This window comes from Myotis davidii, unplaced genomic scaffold (genome assembly GCF_000327345.1).
Source record: "Myotis davidii unplaced genomic scaffold, ASM32734v1 scaffold143, whole genome shotgun sequence".
Classification (NCBI taxonomy): Eukaryota; Metazoa; Chordata; class Mammalia; order Chiroptera; family Vespertilionidae; genus Myotis; species Myotis davidii.
Window position 1 is genome coordinate 1,655,293 of NW_006294876.1, and position 20,098 is coordinate 1,675,390.

The 20,098-nt window shown below is 44.0% G+C and overlaps 1 protein-coding gene across 1 annotated transcript in view; it reads left to right on the top strand.

The window, feature by feature from the left end:
- The first annotated feature begins 7 nt into the window (after positions 1–7).
- MYO10 (myosin X) overlaps positions 8–20,098 on the top strand; it is a 210,158-nt gene continuing 190,067 nt past the window's right edge. Inside the window, 1 exon segment of the mRNA XM_006769445.2 lies at positions 8–424. Within this exon segment, the coding sequence (XP_006769508.1) occupies positions 404–424 (21 nt within the window). The 5' untranslated portion in view covers positions 8–403.

A 20,098-nucleotide genomic window follows, 5' to 3' on the forward strand; every position in this document is an offset into this window, starting at 1 on the left:
TGCGCGCCCTGGCTGCTGTCCCGGTGCCGGCGCCCGGCGCCTCGGGCCCCAGCTCAGAGGGAGGGGGAGCGCTCCCCAGCCCCGCGCCGCTCTCCCTAGCCCCGGGGAAGAATGTGCCACCAGCTGTTCTCCGCTCGCGTGCGCTGCGCCCAGAAGTGAAGAACTTGGAGGAAGAGGAGACAAAGGCTGCGCTGGGGACGGAGGAGTTCGAGAATTGGGTCTGGGCAAACAAAAGGTGCGAAAGACGAGCCGGGGGTCAGGCGATGGCCACGGGAGAGCCCCTAGGGCTCGAGTTCCTGGGAGTCGCGCCGTGACATGCATGGTTCCTTCCCCGGACCTTCCGCTGGGCTGACTTCTTCGAGCAGGACACCCGACTCGGCAAGTCGGGGAACGCGCCGGAACAATGGACAACTTCTTCCCCGAGGTGAGTGCGCTCGCCGCCCCGCGCGGGCTCCCTTCCTGCCCGGACCTGGCCTCGGTGCCCCGGAGGAGGGGTCTGCCCACCGCGCCGGGCGCCCGCCCGGTACCTTTCCCTAAGCCGTGGAGGGCGAAACTTCCCATGAATCGCCTGAAATCACCCCCTCACCCCCCGGGGGAGCCTCGGGATGAGTAAGCCAGGCAGGTTTTGCTTGGTCCCGCGCTTCCCCTTTGCCCCGGGAGTAGGGAAGGTGAGCTTCCTTCTGGGTGGGTAGCCGGCTCACCGGGGTCCCCGCGGCGGGCGCCCGGGCCTGGCCAGGACTTCTGTTGCCCGACTACCTGGGTGCAGGAAGCCCAGTAAAATGTTCCACCGGGACGTGCCTTTCTCCAAGAAAGGTCTGGTATTTCCTTTGCAAAACGAGCCGGCTTCCTGTGCGAGGGGTGCACACACTTCCAGGGGAGCCGGCTGTGATGGAGTGTGAGCGGGAAAGGCGCGTTTAATCACTCACCGTGTTTTCTGCCCCTTGGGTGCGGGACCTGTAGTTCTCCCCGAGAAGCGCTCAGTAGGGTTTGAGATCCTTCCAGATGCTGAGATCAAAAGATCAGGTATCTGTGCGGACTGCCCTGGGCAGATTTTGAATGTAAAGAAAATCTTTTAGGGCAAACAATGGCTATTTAAACAGGTTAAACTGATGCTCCTTTTAGGTTCCTTGAGGGTGGGACAGCACAGTGACTTGAAATCCCTGACTGGAGAACCCTCTCTCCCCTCTCTCTCCCCCTGGGGTCCAGAGTTACTGTAGTTTCCTGGCTCCCTTTCCTTTCTTGGTTGTGTTTATTTAATGAGTTCTGTTTAAGTTTGAGGTTTGAAGTGGCTCAATGTAAACTTAGTTGACTTCAGGGAGTCAGATGGGACTTTCATTGAGAGCCAGGGGGTGTTTTGTGAAGCCAGGACAGTTTTGGAATGTTCCTGCCCATTAGATTGGTGAGGGGTTGCATCTGTGTTCCCCAACTTGCTGTTTCAGACTTAATTGGATATAATATTTCAAGTCATTCTGCTTTCGTTATGCCCACTTAGACAACTGTTTATAATGGCCAAAGTGATAAATGTATTCCTGTGCAATAGTAATACCCAATTTTTTTCATAGTGGCATCTCACATGTGATACCCATATTCTCTGTGAGATGTGGGCTGGAAAGGAATTAATCAGTCATTAATATGTATTTTTACCTGTTTTTAAAGAATGAAATCTGTAAATGTGAGACTGTAGCATTTTCTAATCCGTAGAACTTCATGCCTGCAACAAGACACGAGAACTTTTTGCAGGATTGCAGATTAAGCCATGATAAAAGACCAGTGGGCTTTTATCCGTTAGAAAACCTAGGCTGTGCCTGCAGGACACTAGTTCTTAACTTTTATTGGCTTTATTTTGCTTTTGTGTATTCTGGGTCCCTTGAGAGATAGGATGGGACATAGAATTTGTGTTGAGTTTTTTGGGATCCTGGTCTCCATGAAGCCTGTCTGGACCACAGGGGGTCTGTGGCCTCCCCTTGGGAAGAACTCTGCCCCCTAGTGCAAGTGGGGGGAACTTCAGGATAACGTGGGACAGATGCCTCTCACATTTTCTGGTTGAAAAACTTTTTCCTTACACTATACCTTGGTTCAGTGTAAGGTATTGTTGGATTTTATTTCAATGATTAATATAATAGTGAAGTTGTCTTTTAGTGATCATCCGTCCCCTTCATTTCCTAGTCGAAGCATTTTAAGTCAAAGACTAAGTCACTTGCCCAAGGATGAAGAGCTTGTTGTAGAATCCAGAGCCTTTCCCCTCTGTTGCTGGTGGAAATGTTCATTTTGAGGATATTTTCATTTATTTGAAATTATATTTTTAATTTGGTGGTGTATTTCTAATCAGCCTTCAACGTTCTGCCCCTGAAGGTGTGGGCCAGCAGGGCCAATGAGGGTGGCCACACATTGCTGTATTAATTGAAAACAAACTCCTAACGTAGTCTCTCTGTTTAGTGTTTTCTAACAGAGCCTCCTCTTGTTAAACTGTCCAGTGAAGAAAATCTTGCTATGTCTTGTGAGAGTAGAAACAGTAAGTGTGGAAGTGATATTTCCAAGGACAGCAAAATCGGAGGGCCTCCGTATCACTAAGTGGTGTCCTGTTCTTTGGTAATTTTTCCCATTGTGATTTGGGCATAATGACTTGTTGCTTGTCGGACAACAATTTGAAGCTAATGCTAAACGGTTGAGAACAAAACATTGAAGGAAATGTTATATGTATTGGCTTCATGTATGACTGGCCAAATGATAAGGAAATAGGAGTTACCTGGGACTTGAAGCTGTTACTCAGAGCAGGGCCAGGGTTTCTCAAACTGGGTACCAGTGTCATTTTGGGCCAGTTCAATCTTTGTTTTAGGGGGACTGTTCTGTGCCTTGTAGGGTGTTGAGCAGCATCCCTGGCCTCTAGATGCTAGTAGACCCAAGTTGTGACAACTAAAATGTCTGCGGACATTGCCAGATGAGCCATGGGGAGCAAAATCACCGCCTCTTGAGAACCACTGACCTGTACCCACGAAGCAGTTGCCTCGTGGAATGAATTCTCGTGCGTTTTGCATGCACAGCCCTTTTGCCTTGGAGTTTCTGCTGTAAGTAGCAGCAGACACCTATCTGCCTGCTGGCCAGGTCAGTGGGCCACTTGTGAGGCTCGCGCCCATCAGCTGATGGCTACTGACTTCAAAGTGTACCCCGGGATTGGAGAAACTGAGCACCCCACACTCCCTAATAGAGTTTGTTTCTTCATGATCTGCCTTTAGATATTTATGGCCACTCTCAAGTAAATTGTGTGTACACTTCTGGGAAAACTAGGTGTGTTTTCTTTAGCATTTGGAAGTAAGTTGTTAAAAAGCTTACTTTAGGCAGCAACTAGGTCTTGCTATGCTGTAATCAAAGCAATTAAAAAAAATAGCAGAGAAGTCTCAACCAGCACAGTGGCCAGACTACTGTGCAAATGTGTTGTTGATATTTTGAAGTGGACGCTGTTTCCATGTCCCCAGGGCCAAGTACAGCGCTGAGAACACTGGAAGGCCAGTAAGCACCTACCAGTTGAACTCATACATGAGCTTGACTTTTCTGTTTTCCATTCTAGGAATAGGAGTGGCACAATGGCTGTTCAAGCAAAAGCTCTTTTGAGGATTATTAATGGGACATACAAACGCTTTGGTTTTTCAGAATAAATATGTAAAATGTACACAAATATACTGAGACATCCAGATACAGGAAGCAGGTATGAATGTTTTAAGGGATAACTTGTTAGGTACAACTAGAATGTTTTCCACTATGTATTTCTTACAGCCTGGTTCACTCCAGGGTGGAACAAACTCAACTCGCAAGAGTCTCAGTGGAAACGCCTTTTTCCTCCTGAACACTCAGTTTGGGTTTGGTTGTTACCTGGGGTTGTTTAACGAGCTTTTTAAGGTGCTAAGAGTGTTTGAGCCTATTTTTTCATAGCATTTTATTTTGTTTGGTTTTAGAGCTTATTGATATTTCTTGTTTTGGTTAAAAAAAAAATGAAGACTGTTATTTTTGGCAGCTCCTTCCCTCCCCTCAAATCACCTCTCCCAGGCAAAAGGGAAGTGCTGAGGACTGCCTTGCCTCACCAAATCCGGAAGCCCACCCTCTTGACGACTGTATAATAGAACCAGAGCGTGTGCCTTTTCTCACAGTGGAGTTACAGTGTCTTGCCTTTTTTGCGCACCCTCAATGATTTCTATTATCAAGTACATTTTTTGGCCCCTGTCACATTGGGAACAGCAAAGCCCCGGGAGCAGCTGCAAGCAAGACAGTTGTTGCCAGCAGGGAGCCCTGATCTCCCTGGCCAGGGCTGCGGGAAGGGCTGCTCCCCGCCCATCATGTGGCCTCTACAAAATCAGGCACAAACCAGCCTGGGCAGGGCCTTCATATCAACCAGAGCGCTGAAGGGAGCAAGCAGAGTGTTTGCTTTTCCGGCTCTGCTGGCTTTAAGTGGGGTCACCTGTAAGGACACGAGCCTGGGAGGTGCTCTTCTGTTGAGATTTGTAGGCGAGGCTACCTTTTGGTTAATGGGTTTTCAAAATCTTGCTTTCAGGGTAATTGCTTCGTAACATTTTCATGTCATTAATTTGCAGGGAACATTTCAAGAATGAGTAACACGTGAGGTCTAGATTAATCTTGGCAAGACTTCCTCATGCCAAAGGCCCCTGGGTGGAGGGAAAAGCACCCCATCCCAAAAGGAGAAAAGATGTGGCCTTTGGGAGCCCCCTTTACCTCTCCCCCCTGTGGGAGCATGGCCAGGTCACCTGACCTTCCTGGCCTTGGTTTCACTGGTCTGTAAGTGGGCATAATCGTGTTGACCTTGCATGGAATTCAAGATAAGATTTACATCTCTTGGCACGGGGTAGGTGGGTGAGTAATAATAAGAGTTTAGTTATTGTAACTGAGACAAGAGGCACGGGCGCTGTGGTGGTGAGTGAATCCCAGCACTCACAGGCGCAGGGAAAGGTCGGCCTTAGAGCTTTCCCAGGTATGTTTCTGGTGCTGGATTGCATTTGTTAATGTGCTCCCTTTCAGCCTGTGCACTCTGTACAACACAGAGTTTGCATTTCCAGAATTCTGTCTTAAAGCGTCTCTGGATTGCTTACAAAATCAAGTTCACGTTCCCGAGTCTGGTTTTCCAGGCCTTTCTGACCTTGCAACTGTCTTCATTCATCCCCGCCTGCAATGGGCTCCAGAGGCTCCCTTACCAGCCCTGCCCGCACCTCTGTGCAGGCCACCCTCGCTGCCAATCAGATGGCCCGCCTGCCCAGCTCCCTTTTGAAACCGCCTCTGACAGGTCTAATTCACCTGACCCCTACCTCTCTTTCCTCTGAACTTGGCTCTGCCCTTCCATCCTGGTCATCTTAGGAATTTACTCCTGTCCCCAGAGGCTTTACATACCTTCCCCCACCCCACCCCCTCTCAAGTGAGTAAACAGCCTTGAGAGGTTCAATATCCCATTTACAGATTGTATCACCTCCTTTGCACTGGAAGGTCCTTAAGGATGGGATTCTAGCCTTGGGTAGCCTCTACTTTCCCCTCAAGTACAGATTTTTTTTTTTATGACGGGAGGGGAGATGCTCATAATCTTTTTTATTAATTACAAAGCTTTTTACAATTCTTTGAAGACAATGATAAATAAGGCTAATGTTTACTGAGTGCGCTCTATGTGCCCCGCAAGTCCTGAGCACTTACATTCATTACCTCATTTAATCCATTTAGCAACTGTATGCGTACGGAAAGTGAGGCACTGAGAGGTTAAGTCATTGGCCCAGTGTCACACAGCTAGAAAATGACAGCCCAGATTTGAACCCAGACAAGCAGTCATCAGAGCCTCTGTGTTCTTCACAGCCTGGCCATGCTTTTCTCTCCTGTTGGTGTCCTTAGCCAAAGTGCCATATACAGTAGGCACTTAGTAAGTGATTTTTGAGTTGAAAACAGCATGGGAGTTTGGGAAAACAAGTGATCCACACCCCAGAAACATTGCAAACCCAGCAGGAAATTGTGAATCAGCTTTTGAACATGCCACTAATTTTTATTTGGATTGTTTTTGATTTAGGAAAGACAAGTATCTTCTGTTTCTTTGTAAAATGTGACTTCTAAAGCCGCTGGCCCAACCTCCTGAGGATGGTGGGGGGATTGTAAAAGAAGGCACTTAGAAAACTGGGTTTATAAGAAGTGTTTATTTTATTAAAAGAAAGTGTTGGAAGACTATAATTTTTCTCCCTGATTCTACTGCTCAGTTATTGGAGAAGTCCTCCTTTAGATTTTCTGATGGAATCTCCTCTTTCGAGTACAGATTCCGCTCCTTCCCCAGAGTTTCTGCATATAGTTGTGCTCTACTTGTTAGGTTGTGAACGCTCGTGGGGTGATCATGACAGCAGAGAGCAACGTTGCTCAAGGAGCCTTCCTTGAATAGCATTTTTTGCTTCTTGCGCTCTGAGGGCTTTTCAGAAAATGTATCCACCAGGCCAGAGAAACTTAAATCTATTTTGATTGCCCATATTTGAGAAGATTCACTAATTTTATTGTAGTCATGCTGTTCACAATACTTTGTGTATTATTGATAGTGCCAAAGTAGAAAACCTTTCTTGAGTCATTGTGGTTCTTAGATTTGTTTTTGTATTAATTTCAGTTTGGAGAAGGCTGGGCATTAGTTACTAGCATTGTCAACAGAACTCATATAGCCATATTTAGATTTAAAAAGGAATAGGATTGCATATGATAAGTTATGGATATTACAGGATTTACACAATTTTGAAATTTTATTTTGTCAGTCATTGTGAATCTCCCCATTTTTTAAAAAATTGATTTCAGAGAGGAAAGGAGAGGGAGAGATAGAAGCATCAATGATGGGAAAAAATCATTGATTGGCTGCCTCCTGCCCACCCCCTACTGGGGACTGAGCCCTCAACCCAGGAAGCAAACTGTGACCTCCTGGTTCATAGGTTGGAACTCAACCACTGAGCCATACCATTTCTTAAAACGATCTTTAGGCCCATTAAATATTTCTTAAGTTGTTTTTCAAAGTTTTCAATGCTCTGAATATTATAAAGAAAACTGAACACAGAAGTTAATTCATTAAAAGTCTGTTTTCAGATGAGACTATTCCTTAATGCACCTTGGCCATGAAATAGTGTACATAAAAATGATTGGGGATATGTGTGTGTAAATTTTTTCCCTTTCTAGTCATACAAATATTTTTATTTCCTTAATCTGATTTTTAAGTATTGTCTTGAATTATCAATTTTGTTGCATGTTTCACAATTGTTCCTTTTCGATTGAGGAAATTTTTCTCTAAACACATTTTTAAAATGAAATGGCTAAATTCATTCTGCTTGGGGTTGGGGGAAACTTTTGCTAATATTATTAGTGGAAAATAATACTAGTTCATATCAAATTACTGCCACTTATTATAAGATTGAAATTAATAATATTTTTTACCCAAGACCATGATTAGCTCTTTGAGGAACTGCTGCTAACCTTTTTGTGTGTGCCTTTGTTATGTACAGGGCACTCTAAAGCCTACAGCCCAAGGCAGGGGTCCTAGGTGTCCGGTTCTAAGAGTGGCCCTGCCCATTTCTCCTGGGCATGTATCATTTATATGACCATTTTAGGTTGTTTCTAGTTGTTTGCTTTTATAGAAGGCATCACACAAACATTCTTGTTCCTGTATCATTGCATGCTTGTTTGATTATTTCATCAAAGTGGAGATGTTTCATCAAAGGGTTTTGCACATTTTTACTTATCATTTGGCGCAAAAAGTTTTATGAGATGTGCCAGTGCAGCTTACTGCAGGCACAGCCCAGACACTCAGTCATGATGTACTTATGATAAGAGGGATTTTGTACCTTCTTGTTAGTGACATGCATTGCTGAACAGAGGCTATTAACGTTGAGTACTCGATTTCCGTGGCCACTGTCAGGTTCTTCTTTAAGTCTACATGGAGGAGAGAGGAATTCTTCTCAGTTAATAATAGCAGGGCTGATAATTCATGTATGGCTCCCCAAAAACCCCAGTGTGGCTGCTAATGTTCATTTAAGACCAAGGCACACACAAGGGATGCAGCCTTGGGCTGCGTGGGGAACCATTGACCATTTGTTTAGGGCAGCGGTTCTCAACCTGTGGGTTGCCAACCTGTGGGTCACAACCCCTATGGGGGTTGAGTGACCCTTTCACAGGGGTTGCCTAAGACCATCAGAAAACACATATATAATTACATATTATTTTTGTGATTAATCACTATGCTTTAATTATGTTCAATTTGTAACAATGAAATACATACTGCATCTCAGATATTTACATTACGATTCACAACATAGCAAAATTACAGTTATGAAGTAGCAGCAAAAATAATTTTATGGTTGGGGGTCACCACAACATGAGGAACTGTATTAAAGGGTCGCAGCATTAGGAAGGTTGAGAACCACTGGTTTAGGGTATTGTTTGTATGGGTTTTTCTTTTACTTCTCATTCCTTTGCATTGTAAGTATCCTTGGGAGTTAACCCTGGGCCACAACAATTATGGTGTGGTTGTTTTAATTGTAGGGATTTGGGTGACATGCAGCACTGGTCTCTCTCTCTCTGTCTCTCTCTCTCTCTCTCTCTCTCTCTCTCTGTGTGTGTGTGTGTATGTTTGACTTGAAGGCTTATTATTCTTACTAATTACCCCCGGGAAGTCTTTCCATGAACTTTGAAATAAAAGTGTTGAGTGCTAGGTGCAAATAGCACTGCATCTTCTACCATGTTGTCATTTCATGCAGCCTTGCCTCTGTTTATTGCCTCCCCCATTTTGTTCTTTTAATGATTGGGCTCAGGGCCAGGGTATTCAGCCCTCCGGTAGTTTTCAGCCTCAGATTTGCAGATGTGGGTAAGTGTGCCCTCTTTCTCGGCCTTCTCAACCTCGTCACTGTTGACATTTTCAGCCATTGCACATGTCCCCTGGGGAGGGAGGTGGCGCAAAGTGGCTCCAGTTGAGAATCGCTGTGCTGTGTCCATACTTTTATGGCCATACATTAAATTTGGGTCTCACTAGTAATCCAAACTCTAAATCATTGTTTATCATCCAAGTCATGGGTTAAGGTGTTGTGTCTGGTTAGAATACCCGTATCCGGCTGTACCCTCTGTCCAAGGCTTTCTCACTCCCTAAGTTCCCTTTCAGATCCTCTCCCCAGAGCATTAGAGAAATGTGTATTATACTGTACAGAGTGATGAGACTGACAGTTGCTCTCTAGAAGGTCGTGTTCTCTGAAAGTTGAGAACATCTTGAACTAAGTTATATCTCCTGCGCTCTCCCCCAGGTATTTATTTCAGTTTTATTCTGGGATGCTTTTTTTTTTTTAAACAATAGGCTCAGCAGTTGCCAGAATAGTACAGCACGGTCCTGTGTAGCTGTCACCCAGCTTGCTCGGTGGTGACATCTTATATAACAGTAGTACAGTATCAAAACCAGGACATTGACATTGGTATAGCACTCACACCTCGTTTAGATTTCACCTGTTTTTCACACACTTCAGTGTTTTCACATATATGGGTTTGTGTAACCACCAGCACGATCCCAATACGGAACGCTCCATGCTTTGTGCTAACCCATGAGAAATATCCCCCCTAATTCTCTATTCACTGCTAATCTGTTCTCTGTGAGTTTGTCATTATAGTGTTATGTAAATGAATCCGACAGTATGTAAACCTTCTGAGGTGGGACTTCCCACTCAGTACCCTTGAGACCCACCCATGCTGTGTGCATGGACAGTCTGTTCCATTTAATTACCAGTAGAGCTTCATTATTCTGGTATTCATTTAATACCTGTTGCTAACATCCATTATCATTCTGAGGCTCACCATCATTTGCATAATAAAGTACTCATTTTGTCCCATGGTTAACACCCCAGATTCCCTGGCCCTCCTTATTTGCTCCTTGTAGTAAATTTAAATGCTGTTGTCTAAGAATTTTCTGACCTGTGACACCATTCTCAAGTCTTGTGAGGTAGATTCACTCAGACCTGGTGCATTCAAACTCTTGCTCATCATGGTGCCAACTAGCAGATTCCAATTCCTGGTCTCTTCCCTGAAACAGAGACTTCATGAAATGAAATGACTTTGGCATGGTTAATGCTGTCAATGTCACAATCCTAACATGTTACAGCCTTATGTGGCCTAGCCAGGTGAGGAAATGGATGCTGGAGTTTGCTAGAGCCAAGACTTCCTGGCCACTGAACGCTAATGCAACAAGCTATTCCTGACTTGGCCAGTGTGGCTCAGTTGGTTGGGGCATTGATCCATACACCAAAAGGTGGCAGGATTGATTCCTGGTCAGGGCACATACCCAGGTTGCAGGTTTGATCCCCAGTTGGGGCACATGCAAGAGGCAACTGCTCGATGTTTCTTTCTCACATTGATGTTTCTTTCTCTCTCCTTTCCTTCCTTTCTCTCAAATCAATTTTTAAAAAACTTTTAAAAAAGGTATTCCTGACATCCATCAGTATCTCAGCAGGACGGAATGGAAAGGGGATTTGATTTCTAGGACTTCTAAGGCCATTGAAAGTGCCCTGACTTGGGTCAAGTGTATAGTGGTGGCAGCGGTGAGGGGGTCATCCTGTTGGAGGTGTGAGAAGCGATAGCCTCCACCCACTTGATCAGCCAGGGACTGGGCCATCCCGACACCCCAGTCCTGGGACACTGCCTGAACTACCCTCACACATAGAGTCAATTTCTGTGCCAACCTAGTAGGCTCTGTCTGTCACCACCTTGGGTCCCTGATCTTGCTACCTTTTTCTTGTTATAATTAAATGGAGCCAATCCATCTCATACCTGATCTTCCTCTTTTCCTGCTGCTTTCTATTTTTCCCAGCATTGTTGTCTTTTCCAAAGAACCCTACATTGTCATGATGTGCCCAAATTAGGACTGCTTCAGTTTGTCATTTTTGACTCCAGCGATATTTTGGGCTTAATTTAATTGAGGGATCCCCTTGTTGGTCTTTCTGGTCATCCAGGGTATCTGTAGAGCTCTCTTCAATCCCGTAATTCAGGAGAATCAATGTTTTTCCTATCAGCCTTCTTCACTGCCCAGTTTTCCAATCCATACATAGTAATTGAGAATAAGAGGCTGTGGCTGGTCTCACCCTTGATCTCTAATGGCACTTGTTTGTTCTTGGTGATCTTTCCTAATTCTTCCATTGCTGCCCTTGGAGTCTCTCTTTGGAAACCAAGTATCTTTCCAAGGCCAAGTTGCCTGTGGGCATTTTCCACATCTAGTAGATGTGTTGTTGTTTGCTGTCAGAAGTGGAGTCTTCAGTAGGCACTATTTCTGAACTGCTTTCCGATTTTTAAGAAGATATAAGTTAGCAGCCTCCCCACACTTTTACACGTTTTTGCCTTGTGTAGGAGGGGGTCATTAGAATACGGCCTTGTGAATCGTAGGTACTGCATTTCCAAAGATTTTCATTCTCTAGGGCAGTGATTCTCAACCTTCCTAATGCCGCGACCCTTAAATACAGTGCCTCATGTTGTGGTGACCCCCAATTTCATTATTACAAATTGAACATAATTAAAGCATAGTGATTAATCACAAAAACAATATGTAATTATATATGTGTTTTCCGATGGTCTTAGGTGACCCCTGTGAAAGGGTTGTTCGACCCCCAAAGGGGTCGCGACCCACAGGTTGAGAACCGCTGCCCTAGGGATTCTCAAGAATAGGTGACAAGTTCATCTTCAAAAAAATGAAGTCAGGTGCAGACTGTAAATTTTGACCTTAATTTTTTCAGCCCTTGAGAGCCACCGGAATTCTTGGATGTTCCTCTTGGTAATGTGGTATTTTCCAGCCATAACAGTTTCCTTCTTGCCTTTGTGCAGATCTGGTAGGTTAGCTTTCTCTGTTTTAGGTCCTAAAACAATGCTCACTTAAGGTTCTCTTCACAAAAGCCCCATGCCTTTCATACAAATATTTCAAAGATTGAATCTCTTGTTTTTCAAAGTTAACATAAGAAGAAAAAACATTGGATAAAATGAGCTCTTGGTTGTGAAAGTAGGATGAGTGGATTCTATCATATTTTGGAAAGTAAGCCAGTCAGGGGCTGTTTTGTCTAAGTTGTGAAGGTTAATTTGGACATCTGACTCTCCAGCATAATTATTTCCCAGTATTTTATTTTTTGAAAAAATTAAAATATGAGTCATCCATTCTAAGAGTAAAAATGGGGAGCAAAACTCATGCTAGCTTGACTTTCCCAGGCCTTGCTCTTCTGTGGGTTGTATGGTGTGCTCAGAAAGTGTGCTTCGGAAGTGGACAACCTCTCTCAAGGAGTTCAGAGAGATCTGACAGGGCTGGAGCTCAGTCTTTATGCCCCTGTTATTTCTGCGATACCAAGTAGATTCCTTTTACCCGGAGGCAAAGAGAACTGGGTACTTTACCGAAAGTCTGCCACAGATGATGGGGTCAGAAATATAACTGAGGGTTGTGTCTTTTAAGTCTCTTAAAATTCCACAGGCTCTTAAACCTCCACCAGATCCCTAACTGGTAATCTTTAGAGTTGGCGTGTGCATATGAGACAGGAAATGGGCTAAAGGCCGCAGGAGGGTTTTCTTTCGAGTTATAAAATGTTTGATGAAGTTGAAGAGCTATTCCCTCCAGGAAAGCAGAATTCTGGAAGCTCATTTATATCTATCTATCTATCTATCTATTTAATTTTTTATTTATTTATTTTTTATAAGGGTATATATCCTATCTTAACCTTACTGAGGACAAAGTTACCTTTTAAAGAAAAAATATTTATTCTAGTCGTGTTCTCTAAGTCAAGTCAACGGTTTATTTGTCCAAGGAGGAAATATCATTAGGGTTTATATCCTGAGGGACTTTGGTAACAGATTGAATAAATGGAACTCAGATCCGGCAGGCGTGGCTCAATGGTTGAGCATTGACCTATGAACCAGGAGGTCACGGTTCAATTCCCAGTCAGGGCACATGCCCAGGTTGCAAGCTCGATCCCCAGTGTGGGGCTTGCAGGAGGCAGCTGATCAGTGATTCTCTTTCATCATTGATGTTTCTGTCTGTCTCCCTCTTCCTTCCTCTCTGAAATCAATACAAATATATTTTTTTAAGAAGAAACTCTGCCTTGGGGCTTAACCAGGGTTTTGTTGTTGTTGTTGTTCAGCCTTCATGTCCCCTGCACTTTCTTTTAACTGGTTTAATTTTATTGATCACTTACCATGGCCTGGGTCTGTGTTAAATTTTTTATGTGGATTAATTTATTTAATCTCTCCAACAGTCTTAATGAGGTTGGTGCCATTCTCCTCTGCATTTTACATAGGACATATACAGAGTCTTAGAAGTTAAGTAATTTTCCCAAGTTCGCACAGCTGGGAAGTGGTAGAACCAGGATTTGGACCCAAAGATGGAACTTGGATTCATGTGGAGATGCTGGTAGTGGGTATTGTAGATAGAAGGAGATATGGATAAAATCCGTGTGGAGATCTTTGGGAATGCGCATTTGCTTCTCCAAAGTCGTGTGATACAAGCGGGGGGAAGACTTACCCATTTGTGCCAGCAACAGGACTAAGGAATAGAAATTTTCCTGTAATCCATCAAAGCGAACACAGTCCTCTGATTGGTAATGTGATGGCAGCAAGTGAACACATATAGGTGAACACTGATTGGGAAGAAGATTCAAAGACTAGTTTCAATGAAACTTTTTTTAAAATGTTTTATAAATATATTTTATTGATTTTCTACAGAGAGGAAGGGAGAGGGATAGAGAGTTAGAAACATCGATGAGAGGGAAACATTGATCAGCTGCCTCTTGCACACCCACTACTGGGAATGTGCCTGCAACCAAAGTACATGCCCTTGACCGGAATCGAACCTGGGACTCTTTAGTCCCCAGGCCAACGCTCTATCCAGTGAGCCAAACCGGCTAGGGCTCAATGAAACTTTTAAGGTTTCTGGGGAGCGTCTCTACTGAAGGCGAAGGTCACACTAGATTTCCTAAGTCATTTGTCATGGCTTTTGTCTGTTTCTGACAACCCCCAGCTTCCCATGAAGTGATGCCGCGAGAGGCATGTTTGCTTTGGAGTCTGTGGGCAGTTTTGTGACTCTTGCTTGTCATCTGCAGAGCTGACAGCTGCTGTCTGCCTTGTGGATGTCAGTGGCCCTCATCACAGATGTGGGCACTTGAGCTATTCATATCTTCCTCAGCAAAGATGGAGAAAGTGCCACTTCATTCCCGTTCAGGGGTACATTTTCTTTTACAGGGATTTTTTTTTTTTTTAAGAGGAGTTTTAGGTTCATAGCAAGCAGTAAAATTTTAAGAAACTATTTGGGGGGTTGACCTTCCTTCAAGTGAGGTGAGAAATTTAAAAAGTAATGAATGGTTTACATTTAAATCAACTTTCCAAAGCTGTAATTTAGTTAAGAGGGTGATATGGTAGCTGCTAATGTTTTTCATTCCTAACAAAGACAGATTCTGTAGTTTACAAAGAAGAGTCTGGTGTGGTTGTATCAGCAGGTGTGTTCTGTGTCATAAAGTGTGCGGTCTGGATGTTGGTAAGGGCTGGGCAGATCTTTAGGAATGGGATTAGAATTATGTTTTATATAGAATAGTGGTTCTCAGCTTGGGGCGATTTTGCCTCCCTGAGGCTATTTAGTGATGCCTGGAGACATTTTTGGTTGTTACCACCCATGTGGGGAGGGTGCTATCAGCATACAGGGGGTAGAAACCAGGGATGCTGCTGACCATCCTCAGATGCACAGGACAGCTCCCCACAGCACAGATCGATTCAGTCCAAATGCCAACAGCACCAAGATTGTTCCTGTAGTGTACTTTTTAGAGGTATGTATGCACATGTGTGGGCATATGATACATTCATCTGATTTTTTAAAATTAATATCGGAGTTATATTTTATAGCTTACCTATACCATATATCTAGATCTATAGATATGTTATGTATATATATATATTTTTATTGATTTCAGAGACGAAGGAAGAGGAAGAGAGCGTTAGAAACATCCATGATGAGAGAGAATCATTGATCAGCTGCCTCCTGCAAGTCCCCGACTGGAAATCGAACCCACAACCTGGGCATGTGCCTTGACCGGAATCGAGCCTGGGATCTTTCAGTTCGCAGGCCGACGCTCTATCCACTGAGCCAAACCGTCTAGGGCTATGTTAGTTATATTTATTCTAAAATCGATTTCTGTAGTATATAGTGAAAAATAAATATAGTTATCAGGTATAAAGATGTATATTTATATAGTGAGATATAAAGTTATGTTTTTCCAGGCTTCCTTAACTATGAGCTTGCACTTGATCCTAAAACAGCAAGGAAATAGACAATTGGACAAGTTGTGTCATCGAACACCAGGAAACCGATACGTGTTTCTGAGACGGAAGGAAGCTAGGGAGGGCCAGCATCACAGATCGGCGCTCTGCTCTCTGGACCTCCCCTGATAATAACCAAGCACTCAGATTACCGATCTTGATTAAAGCAAGAGGCGGCTTCTTGGAACCAGTCATAAGTGAAACTCCACACCTCTTCTTTTCCACCTCTCTCAGTTTGGATGAGTAAGGGTGTGATTTTTTCTTTTCTGCTTAATTTTCACCTGGCATGTTGTTTTCTTGCAAGCCACAGGAATGAATCACCGAAAGCTTGATTAAGGCTGTTGAATCAGCAAGCAGAACTCTGATTTGCTAAAAATAATTGGGAGGATATTTAGAAATTTACACCCTTACAGCTCTCCCCAAACCTCCAGGCAGGAGGGAAATTAAGTTGGGTTTGTTTTAAAGTTCCTGGATTTAATCTGCGGTTTAGGAGCGAGTGGTTTTTTTTTAGAAAAATTATTTTAGTTTTATTGAGAGATAATTGACATAGAAAATTGTAAGATGTTTAAAGTGTACATTGTGGTAGGAGTGAGTTCTCTCCATGTTTCTCCTCACCCCCTTTCCCCGCCTCCCTTCCAGCAGGAGGACAGAAGAAAACAATTTAATCTGATGTTCTTTGGACCTTGTTGCTTTTTAACATGTAAGATGCTCTAAATGAGACATCTTCCTAGAGCAGTGGTTCTCAACCTGTTGGTCGCGACCCCTTGGGCGGTGGAATGACCCTTTCATAGGGGCCGCCTAAGACCATCCTGCATATCAGATATTTACATTACGATTCATAACAGTAGCAACATTACAGTTATGAAGTAGCAACGAAAATAATTTTATGGTTAGGTCACAACATGAGGAACTGTATTTAAAGGGCCAGAAGGTTGAGAACCACTGTGTTAGAATAAGAGTCTGTGCCACTATCTGTTGACATAGTTAATTTAAGTGGATAATTTGTTGGGCATTAGCTGACCCTGACATGGAAGGAAGGTCTCTGGAGATGGTTCATGATGGAAGTCTGGGCTTGATAGGTCGGCAATGAGGCTTCGGCAATGACACTGTCACCAATTAACACTCTGACCAAGCCATTCAGCTTGTAAGGGACCAGCACCAGGTACTTATTCTCCCACTCAATTAATTCAGATTAATAAGCAACCTGAGTATGGTGAACGGTTCCTTTGCTTTAGAGATCACTGCTTGTTAAAAGACTGCTGTTGGTGGAATTCAGCATGATTCAGTTGTGCGAAGGGACCTGTGAGGGACCCGGCATGTGTGAGACTAAGGCTATGCTAAAATTGACATCTAGGCTGAGTGGATTCCCACCCCTGCCTTCCTGGGACCATGATGTCATGGAGGGCGCACCAGAGGACTCGGAGGAAGGACTGTTGATTAACCCATGAACCTGAAACATCTCTAAGGTTTATCCAGATGCTGTAAACTTCTAAAACTAGCAATAATATATTTATGAGACATTTTACCTGGTAGCATTTACTGTGCTAAACCCCTTGTATACATCATGCAATTAAATCCTCTGCATGTGAGCAGCTATTGTTAATCTCAGATAGAGTTGGTCAGTTGTGGCTTTGAGAGACTAAGTAACTAGTTAAGTCACAGCTGGGAGATGGAATTCCAAGTTTTTTGTGTGGATTTGGAGCCTGTGCTCATTTTTTTCTTCTGAGTTGGTGTCTCGAGAGCTTATCAGAGTCTCCTGGCCAGGTGCATTGCCAGTTTGCAAGATTTTCTGTGGATTTATCAAATGTTTGGACTTTTCTTACTGCTTTATGATCCCACACTGGGCAGCGATCATGTTTCAAGGTTATTTTCATGGCTTGTGTACCCAGATTGAGGGTGTGTTTTGTCTAGGGCTCCCTCATGATGGAAGTCTGGGCTTGATAGGTCGGCATACCTGGGCCTAGAAACTCAACATTGCAAGTGGACAAAACAAAAATAGTGGCTTCAGCAAAAGTAACAGGTGTACAGAATTAACAGTGACATAGATGGGCCACTTAGGCTTCCTCGGACACTCTTGCTCCTGAGATGTGATGAGACATAGTGATTTGTTCTTTTGCTGGCTGCTCTCTGATAGCCTAGACCAGTGGTCGGCAAACTGCGCTCGCGAGCCACACGCGACTCTTTGGCCCCTTGAGTGTGGCTCTTCCTAAGCCTTAGGAGTACGCTAATTAAGTTAATAACTATGTACCTACCTATATAGTTTAAGTTTAAAAAATTTGGCTCTCAAAAGAAATTTCAATCGTTGTACTGTTGATATTTGGCTCTGTTGACTAATGAGTTTGCCGACCACTTGCCTAGACTTACTGATGAGGGATATCATCATTCGGTTCTTTTACAAATGGGTCCTGCGGGCTTCGTAGGGTGTTCCAGCAGAAGCTCATGAAGTTCCTTGGAAGGTGTCACGGGTCAGAATCACATAGAGTGACTGTGTGGCCAGCAGGTGAGATCAGCAGAGTGGACCCCAGGGGTGAGTTCTCGATGTCTGGCTGCTCTAATATTGGGATCAGACAGATGTCGCTCTGCCAGACTTTCCTATTGCCCAAGTCCGTGGCCCCAGGTGCCTGCTTCCAGTGCGGAGCCCAGGCTATAGATGGGTGTCATATCTTGTTCCTTGCCTCGCTGAAATGATAGAAAACATTCAACATTGAGGTACAGAGTACCCCCATGATGGAGGTTCTTCCTTCTGCTGGTGCCTCCTCAGCAGCATCCTCAACACCCCCTGTCCCGTGCACCCCAAGTAGGTATAGGCTTGGCTTTGCCTGTTGTGTTTAGAGCTCTCATTGTTGCTGTCCTTATTTTTGAACTTTAATACCCATGGATGTATTATGGTTCTAACTGGTCACTTTTGTTCTGACTCCAGATCTGGTGGTCCCCTGGCCACACCCACCCCAATCACACAGAGTGGCTCCTGCTTAGGCCACTGCCCAGGGTGATCATGCTTCTGGGTAGACCCGTCCCCTCCTGACCTCCTCCCCCGTCTCTGACTGTTGCCATCCTGGGGTCTCAGTGATGACAGTTCTTAGTGGGAGTCTCCACCCTGCAGGTGCAATTTCTCCAAGACAGGCCTGGGAAGGAGTTCTCCCCGGGCAGAACTTAAAATTAATTGTTCCGTCTTGAGTGTCAGGTGGCCAGGCGAGGAGAAGCAGGACAGCATAGTTTGAAATGTTCACCCACAATTTACGGAACAGTGGCCTGGATTTCCTGGCAAAACTACCATGTATCCCACTCCTTGCGCTATTGCTAGTCAGAGAGGAATTGATGATATCACTCAAGGTTTGGATTTTTAAAAGTACTTGGCAAGAGTTTTAAGAAAGCATTGAGAGCTGCTTGTACCTTTTCTATTTGGTGAGTTTTTAGCACCTTTCAATTCTGAATATGAAAGTTGTTTGTTTTATATCTGGGGAAAGCAAGCAATTTTTGGTATTTGTGTTAAGATAGCAATCACAAAAGAATGGAAGTGCTGTGAGAAATGTAGGATCCTTTTTGGTGAACTTGACAAATGCTAAAGGGAAGATAGAATCAGGTTTTCTTTGTTGTTGTTTTTGAGGAATACACAGAATTTCCTTGCGTTCTGCGTTCAGTTGGCAGCCAGCCAGGAGGCATGCCTTTAGCTCAGAAATGATCCCAAACCAAACTAATGGAAAAAGTCTGACTTGCTGGAGGCTGAAATTCAATATCGAGGTGGGGACATGGTGTGTGTGTGTGTGTTCATGTGTGTGTGTGTGTGTGTGTGTGTGCATGCTCATGCATGCATGGGTGTGTGCACTGGCATTAGTGGTAGGGAAGGGGGCGGGTGAAAGCTGTTGGAAGCCTTAACCCCTGGCAGCTATAAATAGAATACTTACTCACTTGAATGGCTAAAATTCATGCTTTTAAAAAGGGCTTTATTCTGCCATTTGGTCAGAATTAAGATTTGATTCAATATATTATGTCCAAGACTGGCTTAAGAACATACTCATTTTCTTTTTTATTTGAGCCAAGTTTAATTAAGAGCGTTGCTCGACAAGCCCATTAAAAATTGAAACACTTCCCTTCAAAAGCTTACGCTGAATGGAGGCACTATGTACAAAATACTATTTTTTTAAAACCTATATTGAGACCCAGAATCCATGAGGCAATACGTAAAAGAGTTGCAAATACTGGACCACAGGGCCCAGCAGGTAAGGAAAATGAGTGAAATGAGTGAGCTTGTGGGCGATAGGGCCTGGTGGGGACTGTGGTGGACAAGCTCACAGATCTGGGAGAATTAAGGCTCAGTGTTCCAGGCCTTAACATAGATGAGGCCAGATATGTAGATGTCTTAGAATTATCTCAAAGTAATGCAAAACACTGTTTTAAAGTATACTCTTTTTTAAAAAAAATACTGATTTGAGAGAGAGAGAGAGAAAGGGAGAAGGAGAGAGAGAGAAACATTGATTTGTTGTTCCACCGGTTTACACGTTCATTGGTTGATTCTTGTATGTGCTCTCACCAGGGACTGACACCACAACCTTGGCACATCGGGGCGATGCTCCAACCAACTGAACTATCCGGCCAGGGCCAGCCATTCTGGGTTTTACTGCATGGGCCACACAAAACGTGACTGGGGCTTGTACTCTCTAAAGAGTGAAGAAGTTACCATTTGCAACAGCGTGGGTGGAACTGGAGAGCATTATGCTAAGTGAAATAAGCCAGTCTGAGAAAGATAAATGTCACATGATCTCACTCATATGTGGGATATAATGATCAACATAAT